This window comes from Oncorhynchus keta, chromosome 6 (assembly GCF_023373465.1).
Source record: "Oncorhynchus keta strain PuntledgeMale-10-30-2019 chromosome 6, Oket_V2, whole genome shotgun sequence".
Classification (NCBI taxonomy): Eukaryota; Metazoa; Chordata; class Actinopteri; order Salmoniformes; family Salmonidae; genus Oncorhynchus; species Oncorhynchus keta.
The window spans coordinates 15,233,445-15,244,487 of record NC_068426.1 but is presented as its reverse complement, the minus strand read 5'-3'; the positions used below and the strand labels follow the sequence as shown (position 1 = coordinate 15,244,487).

General features: G+C 40.8%; 1 protein-coding gene across 1 annotated transcript; it reads right to left on the bottom strand.

Annotated features, from left to right (window-relative positions):
* Positions 1-3,975: 3,975 nt before the first annotated feature.
* Positions 3,976-10,767, bottom strand: LOC118385050 (aristaless-related homeobox protein-like). The gene is made up of 5 exons (XM_035771853.2): positions 9,825-10,767; positions 8,750-9,284; positions 7,727-7,772; positions 6,585-6,889; positions 3,976-6,425 (listed from the first exon to the last, which is right to left on the bottom strand). The coding sequence occupies exons 1-5, from the start codon at positions 10,003-10,005 to the stop codon at positions 6,200-6,202; spliced, it is 1,293 nt and encodes a 430-aa protein (XP_035627746.1). The 5' UTR covers positions 10,006-10,767; the 3' UTR covers positions 3,976-6,199.
* Between the last annotated feature and the right edge of the window lie 276 nt (positions 10,768-11,043).

The window sequence follows — 11,043 nt, the reverse complement described above, 5'->3', positions numbered from 1 at the left end:
AGGGATTTACAAACAAAACTAAAGGTTTTCACAGGTCTCCCCTCCTCTCATAGGGAACATCACAGGATCCATCTCTCTGCTCCTTCATAACAATATTTATCATGATCAATTTGTAATGAGCTCCTCTGTGGCTTTTGGAATAAGCTTCTGGTACAGCTCATTTGTTGATGGCTGGAATATTCTAAGCCTATCCCCTTGTAAAAAAAAACACACACAAAGAGACTTGAACCATTTTGATGATGGAACACTTATATAGGTTGAGGATAGCTCTGACAGCAGCTCAGCGATTCATCCAGTCATTTCTGTAGAATCCATTCTTACAATTCCTGACCCCTCATACTGTCCATTTTGTCCAATGCAGCCAGTTGAAATGTTTTCTCAAGTGATGGTCATTTTGGGGAGGAGAATAAATGATGCGCCTATATATTCCTCTCGGGTAAGGACATTTTGACAGCACTCACTTTACAGTGGTCGCAATCAGGACGCATCCACAATGCAAATTGTACCAATCACTGTCCTAGGTGCAGGACAAGGAGACAGCGGGAAAGAGGGCACCATCACACTGCCTGGACGGCCGGTGTTGATTGAAAACAGTCTTCAGACTCCGGGAAATGATAGGGAGAGTAATTGACGAGAGGGCAAAAGGATAGCCCTTCATAAATAATGGGACATGGAGCATGTGTTTGAGCTGGCCAGCTAGGCCCTGTTTGGAGCGCTCAAGACGAGCTTCAGGCCTGGTATTTTCATCTGGGGCCCTGAGAGGCCTAAGGGATCGTTATCATCACACGTTGCCATGATGGATGTCACTTGATTGAAAAAGGGGACCCTCTTAGAATGGATTCGTTTAAATGTTAGTGAACACTTTGGGAGGTTGTAGCGAAAGGCAGGGAGGCTGGTTAGATGTGTAATCAATAGATGAATGCTCATCTGTCTAGGCCGGATTCCAGGGGAGAGGCTAACATGATTCTTTCTTTGTCCTCTGTTCTTCAGACACCACTTAGGCATTCAAGGTTTGCTGTATATATTTATTCATCAATATATTTGTATTCCCCCTGATTCAAGGGCCACTGGTTCAGCAGCACGCAACAGTTCACACGTATAATTCTGAGAAAACGCACACACAGACATACACACATCAAGATGAATAAACACACACTTCTACTGATTTAGAAAATGCATTTGCATGTTAAACTCCATGGCGTTTCCCAACCTTCAATTAGACGTTGTACTGATTCACTCATACATTTCCACATAGCTGGAAGTATGCAATACCTTATTGCTATACCTTCAAGTCATGTAGCACCCAACACTTTAAACAGCTAGGCTAAAAGTAATGATAACTACATGTGCATTCCTACACTCAAAATGGAATGCACAACTTGTTCCAACGTGAAAGGCGACCCAATTGGACATTTGATTTATTCTTCCCTACGAATATTTCTGACAATGCTGTTGAGATGAGACCAGAGAACCTAATGATTGTCCTCTGTTCTGTGGTTCACTAATCAGACCTCTGTCATTTAGTTTGTGACAGATTTGGCTGCTGGTCATCTGAGAACAGACCTGCAAAAGCATAGATACCACACAAATGTGTTCTCTCACACGCAATGCATGGCAACCTTTTAAACCCATTTTCCCCTTAATCATTCAGTCACATTTGTTCCCTTTTCCTCTTTAAACTCAATAGCTCAGGAATAAGCTCTGATTTCTGAATAGGATGGGCAACAGCAAAGAGAGAGGGATGAATAGAGGGATGAAGAGAGAAATGTCAGAAGGAGAAGAGGGTGGAGATTCAGGGGGGATGGCGCTCACAGCTAATCTACATGTAGACCACAATCCTCTCTGCCTGATTGGTGTCTACCAAGTTAAATGTGGAGGCAATTTAAAACACAGTGTGAGCTATTCGGTGAAACGTAAAAAACGCAGACGATTGAATATCCAATATCAACAGATTCTCTGTTGACTTTGATTGTATTCTCATGTGAACAACTTTTCATCCCCCCTCTGAATACTGCGTTCTCTCATGCCCTGTATATGTAACTCCTCATACTCATGTCCTATAATGTGGTCTGTGCGATTCCATGCATATTTACATGTCATTTACCACATTGATAACCTAAAATGGTCTTTAATCTGCTCTGCTCATTTTCTCTCAGGCTCCATGTCTTGCTGGGACTCACTCAGCCCACCTACCACCCCCTGAGCCCTGCACCATTGTGAATCCACTGGTACAATTGTCAAACCAATTATTAATTCTCTGCAATTACAATCGCACAAAGAACTTTTCTCTGCTCGGAGTGATGATTAAATTAACAGCTATCCCAGCTGCCTAATAACATCTAATAGAATATTCATAAGCATCTCAAATGGAATGTGTTATCTCCATTAACTTCATCATGCTCACTTAATTACATGATTGTTATTGTATTTACACCTTATTAGCACTCACTGAAGCTGACACACTTTGTGACTGGCTGTACAGACTGTAGAAGAGATTATCACAGCATCTCTCTCGCTCTCTTTTGTCCTCTCTCTCTCTCTCTCTCTCTCTCTCTCTCTATCGCTCTCTTTCCTCATCTCTCTCTCTATCTTTCTGTTTTGATATTTTCTACTGTCCTTTCTTGGCTGTCAATTTAGCTCTCATTTTCACAATAATGTACTCTCTCTCTTTCCTCAGCCTTTCTCTCTCCTCTCCATCTTTCTTATTTGTGCTGTAAGGCATGCCATTTGACTTGTGATATGGCTCCTGCTGTGACCCAGCGGTGCTTTCAGGTGAATGTGTTCAAGGGAAGAAGATGCCTCATACAGTCTCCATCGCTTTAGAATGATCTATCTACCTCTCCACTCCTCAGATTGTTCAAATGCAAATCGGAATGATACAAAATCTAATCTTGAACAATTGTTGGCATGATTGCTTTTGTTTTTATGACCTTTAATCCTCCTCTTTATCTTCCCTGTTTTCTCTTTACTTTCTCTTGTATTTGGGTTCTTTTGTGTGATCATCATGTGCTCATCTCTCAGAGTTTCACCCATGACTCAATCTGTGCCAGTTGAGCAGTATTTGTCAAATGCTTGGAATGAGGCCTCATGCATGAGGCCTGTGTGATGGCCATTGTCACAAGCCCTGTCACCAAGGTATGGGCGTTCGTTATAAGGCGTTTGAAAGGATTTTTTAAAAAGTATATATTTTTAATATAAACTAATTGCTAAACGGATTATTATGTTTTAAATTTATGCTTAAACCTATTCACTTATTCTTCCCTCTTTCCAAATGTATTTTCCTCTTTACATATTTTCCTCTTTCCTTAGATTCACCTCATTTCCCCCTCTGTTTGTTGACATCATCAAATTTGTACCTTCAGAATACGTAAATGGGAAGGTTTTAAATTATTTCTAAATACAAATTTCGGAAAATGTTTATTCAATAATAGAGTTCTAATTTGTTCTGATATTTTTATAAGCCAATAACCCATCAACAGAGTGGGTCAACTTTTTCTCTCTCACGTGCACTCTGTACTGTTCATGCTGTTGAATACACCTCTCAATTCTGTCCTCAGAATGATTGCATTATTCATTTCATTGCAACACAGTTAAAAGCAAGGAAAGGTGTAACGTTTTCCATTTGAATGTTTATTGAAAATGAAAATGTTTTTTTTCTATAATAGAATATAATTTGTTATGATATTTTGTATACCTCTCTCTATCTCTGAGCCAACTCCCCAATGCCCACCTTCCTCTTCCTTTCTCTCCCTCTCTCCTCCTTCTCTGCCTACATGGCAGTAAGTGAAAGTTTGGCTGTAACTCCCCTACAGCTGTGAGGTGGAGTAAATAGTCCCCTTTTCTCCAACCTGGTGGGAAAAGTCAATATGCCATCTACAGAGTGAGTTCATTCACACTCTCTCTCTCTCTCCCCCTCTCTCTCTCTCTCTCTCTCTCTCTCTCCCCCCCCTCTCTCTCTCTCTCTCTCTTTTATCTTATTGATGGACTAATTTGTGATCCAACAAAATGCCTGGCATTTGAGGCGTAAGTTGCACAGTGACAACCTCAAATTGGTGGCTAATGATGCACTTACTCATTGTTTTGCCTCTGTTTATCCAAATTATAACTTGTTGGCCATTATTGTTTCATTGCTTGCATGTGCTGTTGTTCTTTAGTCTGATTAAACATCTTGTGTGTGGTCAAATGTGTTCAAATACATCTTGGCATTCAGAAGAGTGTTTCAGCATGGCCTGTTTCCCTCTTTGGGGCTATATGCCAAAGCCTCTCAACCACCCATCACAATATGACAGGTGTTTGGCTGTTCCTTATTTTCTTCTTGCCTCTGAGTTCCCTTGGATTAGGCTACTCAATGAAATTCAATTTACTGTGTTGCTGATAGTCCTTTGAAGGGGGATTGGTGTAGGCCTATCCTGGACTATTATTCTCTTGCCATTATTCATGACATTGTCGGATATGTAAGTAGCCTGCCTCAGGGAAATAATGGAACCCCCAGCCTTTTAACAAAGTGATTTCCTTGTTGCTCTGAATGGAAAGCTATGAGATGACAAACCGCTTAATAAATAACGTATTCTAATTGGATGAAGGAGAATGAGCTGCAAGAGAATTGACGCAAGTCACACAATGAGTGCCATACTTCAGTCATTCTTTGCTTTTCAAAATCGGTCATTCAGTCATTCAACGTTATCTCCAGTCGCTTTTTAAGGTTTATTCATCCTGGAACAGGCTTCACTAATCGGGTTATTGTCCATTTTTAAAGATGCTTTCTTGAGATGCCGACGAAATGCGTTGTCATGAAAACAATGTTACATTTTAAAATATTTATTTGGACAGTTTATTTGGGTTAATTATTACGCCATGCTATTTGAAAAGGGGAAAGGAATGGCTAAAAATGCGCGCACATATACACATAGATGTAAACGCTTGGAAAACACGTGGAAAGATAGTTGGGAAATAGTTAGCCCTTGTAACAATGCCCCTATACTAAAGGGAATCCAGCTGGTGAAACTGAAATACAGCTACTTCTAGTGACCCTTTTATCTAAAAGTCGCTTTATTGTGTCGTTTAAATTAGACGAGATTAGTAAATAAAAGACGCGAAGGATTTTCAATAAAAAGGGATATTAATCGGAGAGGTAATTTCACGCGATTTGGTTCAGCAGCATGGACGGGGTCAAATTGAGCAGAAGAGTTAAATAAAGGTTTTTAAAAAAGGAGCGGTAACTGCTATCAAGTTAATAGCCAATGGTAGGGCTTCCGAATTAAGACGTCAAGAGGAAAAACGACATCTAATGAGATGGTAGGCTACGGCACCACATGTGGAAAAAAAAATCAGTATTTTTTTAATGTCTTTTAATGCCGGTCTACGTTTTGTTGCAAAAATAAATATGACCATATAAATCCCTTAATCCACACCTTTGTCCCTGTTTAAGAGTTGAATCCAGCTCTTGAGATCCATCAATGGGACTATGAACTAGGCTCCATCAATCCATACTGGGCAAGAGTATTTTTGGAGACACATCTGTTTCTCTTTTGCAAGCTTGATAATACTGTTTCATGCTGTTGAATACACCTCTCAATTCTGTCCTCAGAATGATTTCATTTAGCATTTTTCATTTCATTGCAACACAGTTAAAAGCAAGCAAAGGTGCAAAGTTTTGCATTTGACAGTTTCTTGTCAACTGATTCATCTGAAACCAGGAAAGAAAACTTAATTATATATATATATATTCTAAAATGTTCCTCCTGAAAACTTGCTTCTGGCTCATATATGATTGATCATAAATAATAACTTGAATACCCAAGTAATTTAATAAGACTGCGAAAATCTATCTATCAACAAACACCATATCATCAATACACTAAACATACATTGGGCTTATATGATCAACAGCATTGCTCTCCTTTTAAACCTCTCCAGGGCCTAGAGCTGTTCCTTTGGTGGCCTGTAGTACCCAGTGCGAGGCTGCTAATGGGTCATTCCTGAGGGTCAAAGGGCAGGGAGTTCACTATTTGTATTTCTTCTCTCTTCCTCAGTTCATGAGGAAAGCGTGTTGTGGGCAGTCTGGAGTAACAGAACATTGGGACAACTAACTGGGAAAGATGAGGCCTTGTTGTGCTATAGCCTACCACTTCAAAGCTGCTATTCCTTTGGTCATGACTCCTGCTCCATGTAGAAGGAATTGGAGGGGGTTTAATGTTTCCTAACACACTTCCTTCCCAGTGGTGCTGGAAGGTAGGATGTTGAGTTGTGTCAGCTGAGCTGAGTGCTCTTTGGCTTTGAGGCGCAGTGCTGCGATACTGGAGGCCCGGCGGTCTACAGGCGAGGAGGGGGAGGCCTCTGACAAGGCCGTTGGGGGCTGGACTGGGGCCTCTACTGCAGGTATGGGCTGACGTAAGAGTGTCAGGGGACCCATGCTGGAGAAGAGTCTGTCAATGGAAGAAGGGCGATAAAAGAAGGGTGGAAGAGATAGATACAGAAGATGTCAGGGAAGGAGAGAAGTGAGAAATAATTCATTATACATATAGTCCAAAGTAACCACTTCAATCAGATGAAGCCTTACTAATAGAGGTGTTGATGGTGCTCACCTTCCAAAGGAGGGGCTAATAAAGGTGGGGTGTCTAAACATGGCTGCTCCCAGGAAGGGGCCAAATCCCAGGGGGGAGGAAGAGCAGGAGAGGGGGTGGGTTAGACCCTGGAATGAGGTGGTAGCAGCTGTCCAGGCACAGTCCAGGGAGGGGTGAGAGTGGGGCGAAAAGGGACTTCCCTCCAGGTAGTGGCTTAGATGGTGTGCTGCACCCAGGGGTCCAGAGATGGTGTGGCCCTGGGGGTGAGTCTGAACCCCGGATTTCTCTCGTTTCCGCCACTTAGCTCTACGGTTCTGGAACCACACCTTAAATAGAGGGAAGAAGAGAAAGAACATTAGGCCTAGTGTTGGGGTTAGAGTTATGTGGTTATGGTTAGTATTGCAAAATGTTGGGTACATACTTAGTATTATGTATTTAGTATGTGTTATTTGATGAAATTGTCATTTGGAAATGATAATAAATCATGTTTTGTTCAAATTGAAAGTAATCCAATTATTGGCGACAGTGAAGAGAACAGAGACGAGGATTCCCCCCCCCCATACAGACTTGACACTGGTTATAAAACGAAATATATGGAATTTACGAGGTTTTATCACCTCTCCAAAATATGATTTGCTAATCTACAGCTGAAGCGAGTGACATCTGGGGGTTTGAATGTTTATTCTAGTTTCAAAATGTAAGCATGAGGATAGGGTAGGATAGGGTAGCGAACACCTATAATGGCGTCTATCTCAGAAGTGCGAGATATCAACATATCAATGCAGGACTATTACAAAAGAAGACGGGAAATCAAACAGCATTACCCGCCACCGCAGTGACAGTGAGAGGATGGCAGTTACGTCAATATTGGCGGTTTGAACTGATATTAAGTGCACGGTAAAGTCATGAACGCCCTAAAGCAAATTCCGTTTTCTGGTGTGTTTTTTAAATCATTTCCCCTCTCACTGTCATACGTGAACTGTATTACTTAATGTAGTAATAATAATAATAGCAATAATATGCAATTAGGTCTATCATAGACTTTACACGTGTATTATAATGTACATTATTATAAGATATCATATAATGTGCTTGCATTGTTTATCGAAATCAAATATAGTCATCATGATGTAAAATATGAAGTAATAATAATTTAGACTCACTTGCACACGCGCCTCGGTGAGATTCAACTGCATCGCTAACTCCTCCCTAAATTGAAAGAAGAAAAAAATGCAAATAATATTCAGTATCATCGCTTTAAACATCTCAATGATGAGAATAATACAAGCCTAAAGATACAATAGAAATGACATTATATAAAATATGAAATATTGTTGGATTAGCTTACTTTCTGTGTAGGCTTCTTATAATGAAAATAAACAATGACAATTCATAGCTATCAATCTTCAAAATTCTGCTGTTTGAATCAATAGATATCATGTCTCACAAATATGTTGCAATTATGCAGACAAATAGCTCAATCATTTAATAACAAACCTTTCTATCTGCAGCAGCCAACTTCAATTGACCTCTCAATAATTTCAACACTTTCGAACAATATTTTTGGATTTTTTTTTTTTGCAACCACAATTATCATGAGTTAAAAAAACACAATATTTCACAATTATAATTAATAATAATGAAAATGAGTGTGTCACTGTCAGATCATCATTACAATGGGTTTAAAGGAATATAATATTTAAACCAATATAATAGCCTCTATAATATTTCATTGGTATTCTATTCCTTGCACACACACACCTTTTTATATTTAATTTTGTTATGTGTGAATTATAGTGTATTATTATTAGTATTATTAGTATTATTAATAACAAAGTAGGCTAATGATGCGTAATATGACTGTTATATAATAATTCATAACAATTTAATAAATTATATTACTGTTATCTGATATTACTATTAATGATAATAAATGTTTGCTATTCTTACATTTCTTAGGCAAACAATGTTCATTTATATGTTGATCACCTCAATGCAAGGATTTACCATTAAAAATGGCTAACTTTCGAATCATATCTAGACTCCTAATTTGGATTATCACAAACTGAAAGCTCATTTTTATTTTATTTTCATAACCATAGGCCTAGCCATATATGCAACAGATTAACATTTTGATAGTGTTAAAATAACATATTTTTAAAAGTGCTGGCACACGAGAATTCTACCTTGTGAACACATCCGGGTAGTGCGTCTTCTGGAAAGCTCTCTCCAGCTCCTCAAGTTGATAACTTGTAAACGTAGTCCTGTATCTCCTCTGTTTTCGCTTTAGCATCCCCTCCTCTGAGTCACTGCCAGCTGAAAGGCACACATTGTCCTCGCTATCTTTTACATCTCCATCAATGTGCAAACTCTCCCCGTTCTTTGGGGACGTTTCTACGTCTTCGCAGATGCGCTCCTTGCAAGTGTCTTCGAACTTTGGGGCGCCAAGTTCACCCTGCCCCTCTTTCCCTCGGCCGAGGTTCTGTTCTTCCTCTCTCGGACTGTGGGACGCGTTCTCCCTGTATGATTTACTGCGGCTGATGTTAACTTGTGGCGCCTGAGTGATTTTCAGAATTTCATGGGCTTTGTCTAGAGGACGCTCCCTGTCTTCTTGCTTCTCATGATCGCGAACTCCGCGACTGGAGTCCATGAACTTCCCCGCTGGGCCATATAGACGCCGCAACTTGGTGGGCAGGTGTATGTCGGCATTTTTCTGAGAGGCTGTGAAGACAGGCCGTTTATTTTAAGGAACTTATAAATAATCAACAGCGCAATATGCAATATGTTTAATAAGACTAGTATATAGCCCTGTATATGCTAGTCTTCTCTAAAAACCCATAGGCGGGCCTAATGAAATGTAAGTTAAATGCAAAGGGCAGGCTGCACAAATTTGACCATTTTTTTGTTTCTCATGTTGTTTCGTTCGTATGCGTTTTGAACGCTATATCCAGTGCTTGACTTGGGCGGGAGCTGAGTAGGCCTACCGGCATCTCCGGTTTTACTGCTTGAGCTCCTGTTCCTCTTATAGACTATTAGCTCAAACGTATCGTGGGAGCTCCTGCACCTAAATACTGTATAAATATTACCCGCACCCAAAATGAGTACCGGAACCTATTTCAGTCCAAGTCAAGCACTGGCTATATCTTAACCATTAGCTGCAAATGCAATATACATTTGGACATGTTTACATTATTTAATTGCATATTGCGCCCAAAGTAGGGTGCAAGGTGTTACAGAGAAAGTCAACCAACAACATATTACCTCCCAAAGACGCATTATGCTCCACTCTTCCAGCCAGCATTGGTAAACTTTGCATTCCTGTGAGTCTGACTTTGAGAGGACTTCTCCGGCCGAGTATGCTTTCGATGCAGTACGAGAGCATGGGGGATTTAGGTTTACTCTCGGTTGTGTCAGAGGCATCTTTCTCATTTGGATGGCTCATCTTTTACGCCGCACAGGTGAGCCTCTTGTCTGGACTGAGCTTGACTGCGTAAAAGTATGTTTTTCAACCACGCTGCCTCCCCTCTCTCATCCCCCGTCTACACTGACATCTGCGGGCTACTTTACTTGTCACAGTCCCAAATCTGTCGCATCCACGTGTTCTTGGCTTCCTATTGGTTGCCAGCTGAAAAAATAAGCATAATAGCCCCCGATTGTCAGTCAAGTTCAATTTCAAGAACCAGACAGATCACAGCTTACTTTTTTAAAGAGCTGTTGCCATACGTTTCGATTTCAGGCTAGGGTTTATAAGAGCGGAAATCGACTCTGCCACACGAGCATGCTTTTGCGGCACAGTCGATAGCGCGCCGGACCTCGGGCTCGAAGGTCGAGGGTTCGAGACCTGCTCCCTGCTGTTTCATTACATTGGCGTTAGAAGTGATCGGACCTCGCATCCATGACGCGCTTGGCCGGTAAGCGCGTTCCTGTAAGACGAAGAGTCGCAAGCTAGCGCGAGGACGCGCTCTTTGGAGGGAGTCGTGTAACGACCCTGTTTATAAGCGCGGAAATCGAGCCTGCGGCACAGTCGATAGCGCGCCAGGCCTCGGGCACGAAGGTCGAGGGTTCGAGACCTGCTCCCTGCTGTTTCATGACACTATTAAAACCCTTATAATTTAAATTCTTATGCACGTTGAGATCAGATACTTTGACATATGGATACAATTGTGTTATAGACCTAGGTGAGGAAGAACAATAACCTTATAATATAATGTATAATATAATATAATTTATAGGATAAAGGTTATTATAGGACAGGTGATATAGGGGGACTGACGTTTTAATGTGCAGCGATCAGTGCTAAGGTGTGTGTTTGTCATTGAGTGGTGGTTCTATAACGTCAACCGTGAATTGAATATGCCACCTGCTGTAATTGTTTTGCCATTGCAGGTTAGGAAACGAACGCAGTTTTCGTTTTTTCTCTCACTCGCTCCCTTTCTATTTCTCGCTTTCTTTATTGCCAATTTGGCATGACGTACACAGG

Bases quoted from the DNA above. Each gene is read 5' to 3' on its own strand.
- LOC118385050 (XM_035771853.2), bottom strand. From the start codon at position 10,005: ATGAGCCATCCAAATGAGAAAGATGCCTCTGACACAACCGAGAGTAAA. The intron at 9,285-9,824 runs GTAATATGTTGT...CTGTCTTCACAG, and splicing joins GCATAATGCGTCTTTGGGAG to CCTCTCAGAAAAATGCCGAC. The intron at 6,890-7,726 runs GTGAGTCTAAAT...CCTCTATTTAAG, and splicing joins TCACCGAGGCGCGTGTGCAA to GTGTGGTTCCAGAACCGTAG.